This window comes from Tetrahymena thermophila (genome assembly GCF_000189635.1).
Source record: "Tetrahymena thermophila SB210 genomic scaffold scf_8254006, whole genome shotgun sequence".
Classification (NCBI taxonomy): Eukaryota; Ciliophora; class Oligohymenophorea; order Hymenostomatida; family Tetrahymenidae; genus Tetrahymena; species Tetrahymena thermophila.
In genome coordinates, this window is record NW_002476011.1 from 102,156 (window position 1) to 115,098 (window position 12,943).

Below are 12,943 nucleotides of genomic sequence, written 5' to 3' on the forward strand. Positions count from 1 at the left end.
ACAAAGAAAAAGATAGGAAATTAATTAATTATTAAATGAATTACTTGATTTTATTATTTTTTGATTCTTTTACTTGTTTTCAATATTAATAAAAAATTTTTAATTAATTCATTTCTTATTATTTTTAACTAAATTATTTATAATATTCCTCCATCAAAATCAAATTCTGAGTTAGCAAACTGCATTAATTTAGATGTAATAAAAATAATTAATTTTTTTTTAGTTTATATTATTTTAATAGATTTTAGAAATTGTTAATTTTCTTGAAATCAATTTTTTATATCAAAATTTTATTTCAAAAAATTATACTTTTTATTTTATTTATATGTTAATATATTAGAAAAAAAAGTACCGTGGGTGCGCATGTTAAAGGAAGATTTGAATTTAAGGAGAATTTTTATTTAATCAGCTTTATTTTTTTAAAAAAAATTATTTATCTTTAGGCTCTCTTCCTCCCTTAGTTAGCCTTTGTTTAATTTTAAAAAGTTATAAAAAAATGTAATATTGCTCTTTTTAATGAAAAAATGTTTAATTTAATTGATGACAGAAAAATTGATTTTCTTAAATTAAAAGTTAAATAGTTTATGATTTATTTTTAAGCTTTAACGAGTAATCTCATAAATTATTATGACAAAAACTCTTATTTTTAAATAATTTTTTGTTTAATAGCATCTAATTTTGAAAAATTTTATTTAAAATGTTTTTATTAAATTAATAAAAATAAATTTTTTTTATAATTCAACAAACATAATTTGATAGTTTATCTTATAAACATACAAATATAATTGAGTGGATATTATTTCTTAGAAATCTGCTCAAAGATGAATTGTATTTAACAATTAGATATTATCTTTAATAATATAATTAAAAATTAGCTTTTTGTTTGATAAAAATTTGTAAAATTTGTTAATTTTATTGGTATTGAAAATTAATTAATAATTTGATAATTAGAATACAATCAACGATCTATTTATTTATTAGTATTATTATTCTTTTGAAAATAAAATGCAAGAAAATGAAAAAGAGGAATGCTTTTATTAGATTACTAATCAGTCAAAGAATTAAGATAAAGATGAAAGCACACTTTCAGAAGTTAGTAAAAATACCAAAAGCTTTGATAGTACTATGGCAAATCTTTTAGAAAACGCAATTATGATGGAAGATTTTTAAAACAATCTATAAATCTAACGTTAAAGTCAATAAAATTAAAATGAAGAAAATATAATTTAAGGAATAAGCATACAGCCTAATTAGCAAAAGTTAATATAAGCAGAAGAATAGCTGCGCCAAAAAAAATACATGTATGTTTCTTACATCCAGCCAGATTCTTCTTTTAGACATTAAATAAAGCTGATTAACAGAAATGTTAAATATAGTGCTAAGACCAAGGAAATGCTGAACTTTCAGATAAAACCACCAAACCACTTATAAAATTTTCATAGTTATTATGACCAATCTCTAAGTGTCAGCACCTCAAAAGAAAGGAACTTATCTTAGAATTAGGATTTTAGAGAAAGTAAGAATAAATTTCACTCAAAAGAAAATGTTGAAAACTCTTATGTCAACCCATTAAGAGAGTACAATGCTAGTGTTGGAGTAAGATCTTCTCTGCTTGATTAAAATAGCAAATACTAAAGCAACAGTGTTATTGATGAATAGCAAGAGGAAGAGTAAGTAATGACTACAAGCTAATTCAGAGATAAAAAAATATCTAAGGCGAAAAAGTTTTAATCAATTCATAATTAATTTTCAATTGATTTAGATTCTTTAAGTCCTTCAGCTGCATCAAATCCTATTAACAGATATTCTTTTATGCCTAATAGCGAAGTGGCTAAAATATTTGGTATAATACCCTCTACTACTACTTCTAAAAAGACAAATAACAATTAATAGAGCAACTTAAGTTAGACAGATGCTTTTTTAACTAATACATTCAATTATACTCGAAAGCTTTATTTAATTGTAGTGCTGATACCTACTTAATTCATGATAGAGTTAAAATAATTAAAGATGTTTTATGAGCCTTTAGAGCTTGTTTCAATGAATAAAAAGAGACAAGGTGGATGCAACAAAACACTAACTAGAAAGCTTGACATGAATACTCTATCAGAGAGATTAATAAAATAAAATGACTAGTTTCCTTCTTATAAGATCAAAACAATACATATTCCAGTAAAAGGCTAGGTCGTAGATATCAAGAACGATGGTGCTTGGGCTTAAATTAAGAGAAATATGGATAATTTTTTTGAAGACTTAGACGATATTAGCTAGTTTCTTAATGGAAGTGAAAAGAAGCCATTAAAAGAATTAAATTTCGATTGTAATCTGTTTGATTCAAGAGAAAATAAAGGTTAAAGAAAGAAATTCCATTTTCCTTCATTTGTCTAAAAGAACTAAACTAAAAATAATAGCTAAAAATAAGATTATTGTTTTTACTATGATCATTTATTGTAAAAAATTTAAGACTTAAACGATCTACCATATTCTGATCTTGATATGAATTAAAATTTAATGATCGCAAGTTCTTCTCAGTTAGAATATATTAATTTAACTGACATTATGTTTGATAGTTCGATAGAAGACTAAGCCAGAAAGACCAATTTCGAATATCTTAAATAAAAAATATTAAATTAGAAGCCAAGACAAAAGTCTTCATATGAACCAAGAAAGGCAGATATAATTTAGTAACAGTCATCGTAAGCAAGTAACCATAATAAATCATTTATCATAAATGACAATGAAAGAAAAAGTGCTACCTAATTAGATTAAGATAAGTTGATATCGCCTTAAGTTGCCACTAAAAATTAAACTCCTTTAAATTATAGAGATGTTTTGGTAAACTCTCCATCTCAAAAGAGATAAAAATCGCCCTCTGATAAAAGAGAAAAATCTCCCTTCGTGCCTTATTAAAAAAGAAATTAAAATGAGCAATTATGGTCAGATTCAAAGAAAAATTATGAAGATTAAATTATAAAAGAAGAAACCCAAAACTAAAACCTAAAAGCTGATAACAATAACCATTTTGCATCGCTGGGGCTAGAAAGTATTGATGATACTCTGTTGCATGAAAAGAGTAAAATATCTTCCTCGTTAAATTACTATAAGCAAACCGAAAACAAAATCTTTCAATTCAACCCTTTGGAAGAAAATATGTATTCATATAGCAGAAATTCAAGTTGTAGAAACAGCAGTGCTTAAAAAAACAAACTTAGTCCTCTCTCTAGATTAAACAATTAATAATTATTTGATAAATTTTTAATCTAAAAAATACAAAAGCAAGCAAAAAAAATAAAATAAATAAACGTTGATTCAAGTCTGGATTCTATTGCAGTTTTCCCAAAGTAATTTGCTGTCACCACAACAGCTTATAAGACTAATGGACAAAATGAAAATAATTTTAACGAAGACAAAGTGATTTATCCTTTTAAATCAAAATGGATTAAAGTGAGAAAAAATATAAATATCCCTAAGCCAAACAGCAACTTATCACCTCATTTAAATAATTTTTCTAGTGTAAACGCCTCAATTAACATAAATGCTCAAGAAAAACTTAGATTATACTCTGGTTAAGGCTAAGAGCTTCAATCAAATTTTACAGGAGAAGATAAAATTCCTGAATATCTAAGGCAGAATATAATTTCATAAACAGTAAATGTCAGCAATTAGAATTATTAACCAGAAAACCAACTTCACTAAAGTAATAGCTTTTAGCCAAATTCTCAATCTTTTGAGATAAATTTCTAATTAGAAGAGGAAAAAACACTCTTAAATTAAATCAAGCAAACATATGATTCTAATAATATGAACTTAACATTTAATAATAACAAGTTGAGATTATCAAAAAAACAAGAATACAAAAGAACTTTAGTAAACTAAGTGCATGATGCAAAGTTTGCAGAACAATTCCATAAAGAATTTCTAAAAAAATTTGGTTTTAGCAGCAGCAGACAAATCAGCGAAATACTTTACAAAGATGCTTTCTTTAACTATACAAAAGAAGAGCTAGACATCATGTTTGGATAATTTTTAATCTTAGCAAACAATTGCCAAAGGTTTATGGAAAAACCTCTTTAAGAATTTCTTCAAGAATTTGAATAAAAAGATCAAATTTCTACAAAATAAAAAACCATCTATCTATTTTAAAAATGTTTACATACAAAACTCGGCATATTAAAAGAAACTTTTACTGTATTTAAAAGGCTGAAAGAGTTATAAGTGCTAAAGCCAGCTTTGAAATTTATATTATTGAATAACGATATGGTAGATTAACAATTCAATAGCAGTAAAGAAACCGATATTCAGTTTTATTGGAAGGATTTTTTAAGATTTAAAGCTTTTATAGTAGAACAGAAATGGAGTAGATTCGATAAAATATCGTTTTTACTTTCAATTATAAATCCTAATAACGAATAATATATGAGCTTAAAGCAAATAAATACGATTTTTCCTGATAACATGAAAGTAACAGATCCTAAATAAATCAAACTAATGAAGGAATTTTTATTCAACTCTCAGTTCCTAGTTGAAGGAAATAAAGTCGCTTTCTCTAGAATCAGCGATTGTCTGTAAAAGGAATTCTTTTTAAATATAAATGATTTTATAAATCATTTTTTAACAAAATAATAATGAATGAATGAATAATGACTTACTAAATCTTATTGTACATAAATTTATATTAAAATTTTTGTATTTTTTATCTAATTATAAATTTTATATAAATTATTTAATTTTACACTTTCTATTTAAAGTAAAATATGTATAAAAAAGTATTTTTTTGAAGGCGATATTAATTTTAATTGATGCAATACAATTTGTTAAGATGAACTAATCACTCATTTACATTTTTAATATATTTTTAATTTTCACAAAATTTTAATAAAAATAATAATAATATTTTTATGCCAAATTCTTCATTATTTACCCTAAATTCAAGTAAATATAGGGATAAGTCATTTCAGACTTTGAAGAATTATTTATTATTTTTGCAATTAATCTAAAAAATTTAGCTTCTTACAAATTTATAATAGATTGTGTATACATGGCTTAAAAAATATTTGAAATATCTCAAAATATTTATTAAAATAATGAAAACACTTTGATACCAAATTCTTCATTATTTGCCCTAAGTTTAAGTAAATATCAAGGCGAATTTGTTTATAGATATTTAAGAATACATTTTTTTTGAGACACTTAGTTACTCTATATCAAGAGGATAGTTATTGTGTTTATCATTTAAATGTTTTGCATTTATCTAAAAAATTAACTTCGAACAAATTAAAAATAGATTGTGTAAATATATTTAGTTGAAAAAAATATTGTAGGTTTTTGATAGTAAAATTAAAAAGTGTAAAATTGTAAAGTAATTTATTTTATTTTATTCTGTATCTAAAAAAGAAAATTCTAGTTAGGATTACAAAAATTAAAAGTAATCAGAAATTTCTAATTTGTAGATTTATTGGTTAATTAACTATTTTTAAATTGGCTAAAATATATTCATTCACTAGTTTTTAAATTAATTAATTTTCACAACTAAAAGAATGAGATAATTTTTATAAAAGTTAATTGAAAGCCAAGCACTTCAAGATTCAGCCGGTGTTGCTAGAGGTTTATACAGAGTAGCAGATGGATTACTTAAAAATCATAATGAAGTGATCAATACAGACTTACTCCTTCACTAAACTAAATCAACTTAAACTTAAATATAGCAGCAAAAATAATAGCAAGCTTAGGGCTTAAATAACTAACCGTTGTAATAATAGAATTAAAAAATCAATTCAAAAGATGCTACTCAAGAAGGAGTAGCTAAGATGAATGCTGAATTAGAAAAACAAAAGGTTTTTGCTTAGAAGTAATAAGAAGAGCAAATGTTAAAAGAACAATTAAAAATATAGGAGTAACTTGAAAAGGATAGATTATATAGATTAGAATAGCTTAAAATTTAAGAGCAACTTAAAGCATAAGAAGCTTAGCAATAGGCTATATTAAAATAAAAATAAGAATAAGACATAAAGAGTAGCAATGATATAACAGAAAAGCCTATTCTAAAAAATGATAATGTTTAATTGAACATGAAATAGCAAAATCAAGAAGAAGGAGAAGAGGAAGAAATAGTCCACAATTAATGTAATATTAAATTTGTTTTAAATCTAAATTTGAGCGAATGAATGAATAATTATTGTTTAATAGAATTTTCAGTTGGTGATGAGAAAGCAATCCCTTCTAATTCTGTTTCTAGAGCTTGGGGATTTGGTACTTTAGGTGTTTAATTAGCATATGGCGCTGCAAAAGAACTTATTAGAACATCAATTGTATGATTTAATAATTTAGAATCATTTAATAATTCATTTTAAAATTTTAGGGTGGAAAGCAAAAATCAGGAGCTGGAATAAAGGGATTGCTTCTCTCTGAAGAAAATGCTAGCGTTCTTTCTTAAGGACTTTGCAAGATGAGAGGAGCTCCTCTTAAATTAGCTTAAGCATTAAGTATTCAAGAAGATGAAGTAATTCCTAAGCATGTTAGAGATGCTTTTGAAAAGGCAAGACAGTCCGCAGATATTATGCCAAAGAAATAGTTACATAAAGTAAAATAATAAATACAAAATGCTTTAAATTAATTAATATCTTTTTTCTTGCTATAAAGATGTTAGCATAAGAGTTAGGTGAAAATTGGAAAGATAACTTTTAATCCTTTGAAGAAATGCCTTTTGCAGCAGCATCAATAGGTAAAAATTAAATTGCTATTAAAATTTAGAGAAAAAAACCATTTAAATACTAAAATATTTTAATTATTTGTTTTAATAAAATTGAATAGGTTAGGTTCATAGAGCTGTACTTATAGATGGTACAAAGGTTGCTGTTAAAGTTTAATATCCAGGAGTGAAGGAGAGTATTGATAGCGATTTAAATAATTTAAGAAGACTTATGATATACACTGGAGTATTCCCTAAATAAATGTTCTTAGATAGATTGATTGATTATAGTAGAAAGGAATTACATGAGGAATGCAACTATACTTTAGAGGCAGAAAAGCAAATTAAAATGTATAATTTTTTAAAAGATGATGAAGATTTTACTATTCCTAGAATTATTGAAAATCTTTCTACTGAAAGAATTATGGTATCTGAGTTGATTGAAGGAGTAAATTTATTTTAAAATTTTATAAAATCTAAATTTAAAGAATTTTTTCATTCAAAAATAAATAGGACACAATTGATTACATAAGTGAAAATTATCCATAAGAATTAAGAGATGACATAGGAAGAAGATTGATGAAGGTTACTTTGAAGGAATTGTTCCTCTTCCAAACTATGTAAACAGATCCAAACCCTTCTAATTACTACTTTAATAGAAAGACAAATAAGCTTAATTTAATTGATTTTGGTGGAGTACATACTTACTCCTTAGAGTTCATGGATAAATATATCGATGTTATTTACTCAGCAACAATAAAAGTAAATTAATTAATTACTTTTAAAAAAATTTAATATGAAATAATTAGTTGAAATTAACTTAAAACTACTAAAGAGATTTATTTATAACTTTAAATTAATTTCAATTAAAATTAGGATAGACAAAGAGTTCTTGATATTTCAAGAGAATTAGGTTATTTGACTGGAGAAGAAAATCAAACTATGAAAACTGCTCATGTTGATAGTGTAATTACTGTAGGTGAGCCTTTTGCAACTACAGGTAAGTATGACTTTGGCTAATAAACTCTTACAACTAGAACTTATAAGCTTATGCCTTAAATGCTTAAGAATAGACTTTGTCCTCCTCCATAAGAAACTTACTCAATACACAGAAAATTATCAGGTAAATTTTAAATATTTTTTTATAGTTGAACAAAAGTTTTATTTTATCTTAACAGGAGCCTTTTTACTCAGCATGAAAATGAAATCAAATTATGACTGTAGATCAATATTTTTACCTCTTTACGAAGAATATAAATAAAAGCGTCAAGGAATAACTCGTACTTTCCTCTGAGAAAAATTAAAAAAATCTAATAAAAATAAATATAAATTAAATTTAAATTTTATTAAAAATTAATTTATTTATTTATGTGAATATATTTCAATTTGTATATATTTTTCTTCATTCTTAACTAAATTATAATTTTCGAAAAAATCTTTTTCAATTAAACCAAACTTATTTTGAAAAAAATTCATTTTTTTAATAGTTAATTTATTTCTAACTAAATAATAAATTATTTTAGAAAAAAAATATTTAAAATTTAATTAAAAAATGAATTTATTGTGTGGATTGATTTACTTCGACTTATAAATTTATTTTTTCAATATATATTTGGTAACAAAGCAAACAATAAATTTAGATAAATTCTTTAAAAATTAAATTAAAGTTTTATTAAATAATGAATTAAATTTATTTCAACTTGTCTATATAAACTTCAACTTCTAATTTATTTATTTATTTTATTTTTTAATATTTAATAAAAAAGTAAGCTTTAATTTTAGTTAGTTTGATTATATTTAATATCAAATAAATATATTTTAGAAGGATCGTATTTATCTAAAATTGGATAGATAAAATAAATAAATATATCTTGAATAAGGTATTTATTTATTTATATTTATTTAATTAATTACTTTGTTATATGTTAAAAATAAATATTTTATTTTTTATAAAAAATAAGAACTTAAACTATGTAATGAACAATATAAAAAGAATAAAAATAGTTTGAATGAGAGTTGAAATGACTGCCATTAAGTATTATGATGACAAAAATACATACAATAATGCAAGAAAACCACTGATAAAAAGATAGTTTTTAGTTTAGCAAAGAATAATAGCATTGAAAGATAATTAATTAATTATTTCAAAAATCTCACAAGTCAACGAGTTATCCATTTCTGACCTTGTGATAGTTTCCTAAAAATTAGATGTAATCTTTATATTCTTATTTTTTTCTTTCTTCTTCTGATAAATCTCCAAAAGTGGTGTAAGAACCAATACTTTCCTTTTCTTAAAAGAAGCTAGAGTTGTAGAAAGCATACTTAAGAGTACCTTAATTATTTTAAAGAAATTAGTTTAATTTATCAATTTCGTTTTATTTTAATAATATAAATTTTTTAAATAGAATTACCGAAGAGAATACCACCAACCATGCCATAAATATGGAATCCAGGGTTAACACAGACAGCAGTGGCAACTTAGAAGAAGAGAGCATTTGAAAGAACTTCAGCAAGCCACTTATTTGATCTGTTTTCCCAAACATTGTGTTAATATAAATAATAGACTGAACCCAAACCGAAACCAGTTAATGCATAGGGAGTCAATAAATCTTACATGATTCTATATTATAAATTTATTATTTTTATTTATTCAAGAAAGATAATATGTATAAATGACATTCATTCATTCATTTGTAATAAATTAATTATGAAATATTAAAGAATTGTTCTATTTATTCAAATTTTCAATATTCCCAAAATTCAATTGATGAATAAAATATTTTTTTCCATCATTCTATTAGATTTTTTTCTTCTATATTCTGCCAAGTATCTAAGATATTTTAAATAGCAAATCTGAATAGAGTTGAATTGAATTATATTTATTGCCTCATTTTAATTTTTGATTTAGACTTTCTTTTTAAACTTTAATTTAAAGTTAATCCAACACTTGTAATTCATTTTGCTATATTTTTATCTCATATTTAAAAACCTAAGTAAATACTCGCTAATTATTTCTAGAATTGACATTATCTTTAATTTCGCTATTTTCAAAATCTAATTTGACATATTATTCATAATTTCGAATCTTATTAAGCATAATATTTTGATTATTTTGTCAAAATTATGTATTAATCAGTTCTTATTTACCTAATGTGTCCAAAGTTATTATTACGGACAAAACGGAACATCTTTTTAAGGACAATTGAAGGAACTGTTTTACTAATTAAACCGAAACCAGAGGCATATGCAACACCCAAAAGAGCTCCCTTAAAACCAGCATAAAGAGTATTTCTAACTTCCCAGTGATGATCCCAGAGCATATCTCTACAGGCATAAACCTTAGTAAAAGTGCTATCATGCTTCTTTGGGTGAAGTGTGTGGGGGTCGTGCTAACTTGGGTATCCTAAAACACCAACGTAGTGACTATCTTCTTTGGCAGAGCTATTAAGTTCCATTTTCTTTATACTTACTTAGAAATTTTATTATTCCTATTTTCCTTTCAATATTTTATCTTAACTTTATATTTAATTAAATCAATTTGCTTTTGCTAAGTACAATCAATAGAAAACAATAAAGGGAATTAACTAATTCATTATTTAATTAACTAAAATACAAGCAATCAAGCAAGCAAAAAAACAAATAAACTAGCTATTTACCAAAGCAAATCGCAAATAAGAATAAAAAAGATTTCTTTCCTATTCGATACATACATAATAAACCTTTATTTTATAAATAATAAATATCATACATACAAAATTTCTATTCAATATTAATGTATATTTATTTAGTGTAAATATTTTTATATAAATTAAATGACAAATATTTTTGTTTATTGGTTTATTTGTTTGTTTGTTTGTTTTATGCACATCCATTTTGAAGTATTTATTTTTAATAATTAATTAGTTTTCCAAAGATATGTTTTATTCATTTTAGATATTTTTTCGATTATAAATTTATGATTTACTTTTATTGATAAATTTTTAAATTATTAATGAAATTATTTTATCTTTTTCTTTTAAATTAGCTTATAAATGCTTATAAAGAAATAATAAAATTAATTGATATCATTTTTTATTTAAAAGAATATATTGAAACATGAAATGTGATTAATTAATATTATATTTTAATTAATTTGAAAGTTATTTCATAAGTAATATTTAAGATTAATTATATAAAATGAAGCAGGGTTGATAAAAATATCTATTTTATCAAACAAACTTGATGAATTAACTATTCATATGAAAGACTATAAACGGAAATTATTATTTAAATTAAAAAAATCATTTAACTTCTTATAGATTTAAGACGGAATTTGGGAAAAGATCAAGCTCTTTTAAAGTCTCAGCACAATCTCTAGGGATGTTTTTCTTTGGATAATTAGTTGATAAGGTATAATTGAAATAGTCAGAGAAATCATCAAGTATTCTATAAACATCTCTTATTAATTTGTTTGCATCGATTGTTATATAAATGACTATATTTTATCCATTTTTTGTTGTTCTAATTTTAAGCTCTGAAATATTTTCTTTTTATTCTTAAGAGATGGTTTAGTTTTGTACAGATAAATACTCTTCAGTATGAACCTTTATCGAACCATCCTCCAATACATCATGTGCTATTTTTTTACGTTTTTTCCCTTCGTTGCCTTTTTAATTTTGTTACACTTAGACATTGCCTGTTTCTTCCAACTTTTTATTTTCTGCCTCTTCGATCTTTTACAATCCCAAGTCTTTAATTTCTTTTTTTATTTTTTGGAGTTCTAATGGTTTCTAAGCTCCATCTAGTTTTTTCTGAACTTCTGAACGTATTTCTATGATCTATCCATCCTTTATAACTTTATTTGGTAGCTTTTGCAAGAATTCATCCTTTGACATAGGTTTTAATTAATCTTCATCCATGTTATGAATGTTAGCCATTTTTTTGCCTAATTTTTCAGGATTATAATCTTCTTCAGCTTTATCTATTACTTTGAGAAGACACCCATTAGGATAGGTTTTTTTTAGTTAATAAGGGAAATATCCTTCTAAAATATCAGCAAGAATTTATTTAGACTCAGCTGAGCCGTATTTGAAGAATTTGAATCCTTTTATTGCTATGCCATCTTTGTAAAATCCAATAGGAACTGGATCCATTTTGCGTATTCTGTTGAAACCTCTTTCGTCTTTATATACTTCTTATGCATTACCTTCTTTTTCTACAATATAGTTTAATTCGTCTATCCTTCTCAAAACAACATTAAAATCTATTTCTGATGGCAAATGGTAATTATATTTAGGCTTCTTAACATCATTTAATAATTTATCTTTATCAAAATCGCCTTTCAAAACTTCATCACCATTCTCATCAAGAGTCCATTTTAATCCATAATCTGCTAAAAATTTCTCCATTGCATGAACTTTTTGTTGCAAACGTAAATTTTCTTATTTGATTTTTCTCAATTCTTCAGCAGATTTTTCAGAGTCTTTTGATTGCTTATAAATCTCTACTTCTGTTTTCAATCCCTCTATCTCCTTTGATTTCTCTTTTATTTCTTCTCTCTAATTTTTAACTAATTATTCAGCTTTTTGCAGTCTTGTAGCCATGCTTGACAATAAATCTTGATCTTATTAACTATTTAAAGAACCTCTAGAAGCTTATTACCCTAATCCTTTTTTAGGAGCTGAAGGAGGTGGAGGATTCGAACCATAAACCGGATGCAATTTCTTTTAAAATAAATTTTCAGGAGGACCTTCCATTTATAAATTTTTAATTAACCTCCTAGCTAAATCATCATCTAATTATGGGTTAGAACCACTGTTATTATTTGTACTTGTAGAAACATTTATACCACCACCTCCAACTAAATTCTTTGCAGCTTAATTTAAAATAGAAGAAGGCTTTTTCTCTAAATTATTGTTGTTATAATTTGACTAAGGTCTTGACCCATAATTTTGTTTTGGCATAATATTGGGAGTATTAGTCTCAACATTAGCTTTATTAGAAGGTTTGGGATTACTATTATTATTTTTAGAAGAAATGTGTCCTTAATCACCTTCGCTATTCCAGGTTTCTTTAATATCAAAATCTCCTTTGTAAAACATTTATGAAGCTTAAACTGCTTTATTTTTTTTAACTAAAATCTGATTACCTATGTAAAATATTAACAATACAAACAAAAAAACAAAAAATTGAAATTAATCTTTTAAATTTCTTGAAAGATTGATTAACTTTTTATAATAATCATTCAATGCAATTTATGAATGTAATGTATCAATT

At 24.3% G+C, this 12,943-nt stretch overlaps 4 protein-coding genes across 4 annotated transcripts; 2 read left to right on the top strand and 2 right to left on the bottom strand. All coding sequences in view use genetic code 6, as the record gives it.

Moving 5' to 3' along the window:
• Positions 1–1,005: 1,005 nt before the first annotated feature.
• TTHERM_00945190 (hypothetical protein) lies at positions 1,006–4,629 on the top strand (the record flags this gene model as incomplete). Its single annotated transcript, XM_001026626.1, has 1 exon — positions 1,006–4,629. One exon carries the CDS (start codon positions 1,006–1,008, stop codon positions 4,627–4,629), a length of 3,624 nt encoding a protein of 1,207 aa, XP_001026626.1.
• A 908-nt stretch (positions 4,630–5,537) lies between these two features.
• On the top strand, positions 5,538–7,982 carry TTHERM_00945200 (ABC1 family protein; the record flags this gene model as incomplete). Its single annotated transcript, XM_001026627.1, has 8 exons — positions 5,538–6,123; positions 6,187–6,308; positions 6,359–6,580; positions 6,640–6,721; positions 6,811–7,136; positions 7,202–7,450; positions 7,565–7,811; positions 7,867–7,982. The coding sequence occupies 8 exons, from the start codon at positions 5,538–5,540 to the stop codon at positions 7,980–7,982; spliced, it is 1,950 nt and encodes a 649-aa protein (XP_001026627.1).
• An 859-nt stretch (positions 7,983–8,841) lies between these two features.
• Positions 8,842–10,143, bottom strand: TTHERM_00945210 (transmembrane protein, putative; the record flags this gene model as incomplete). The annotated part of the gene is made up of 3 exons (XM_001026628.3): positions 8,842–9,020; positions 9,100–9,308; positions 9,836–10,143. 3 exons carry the CDS (start codon positions 10,141–10,143, stop codon positions 8,842–8,844), a joined length of 696 nt encoding a protein of 231 aa, XP_001026628.3.
• Positions 10,144–10,968: 825 nt separating this feature from the next.
• Positions 10,969–12,768, bottom strand: TTHERM_00945220 (SEP domain protein; the record flags this gene model as incomplete). The annotated part of the gene is made up of 1 exon (XM_001026629.3): positions 10,969–12,768. The coding sequence occupies one exon, from the start codon at positions 12,766–12,768 to the stop codon at positions 10,969–10,971; it is 1,800 nt and encodes a 599-aa protein (XP_001026629.1).
• Between the last annotated feature and the right edge of the window lie 175 nt (positions 12,769–12,943).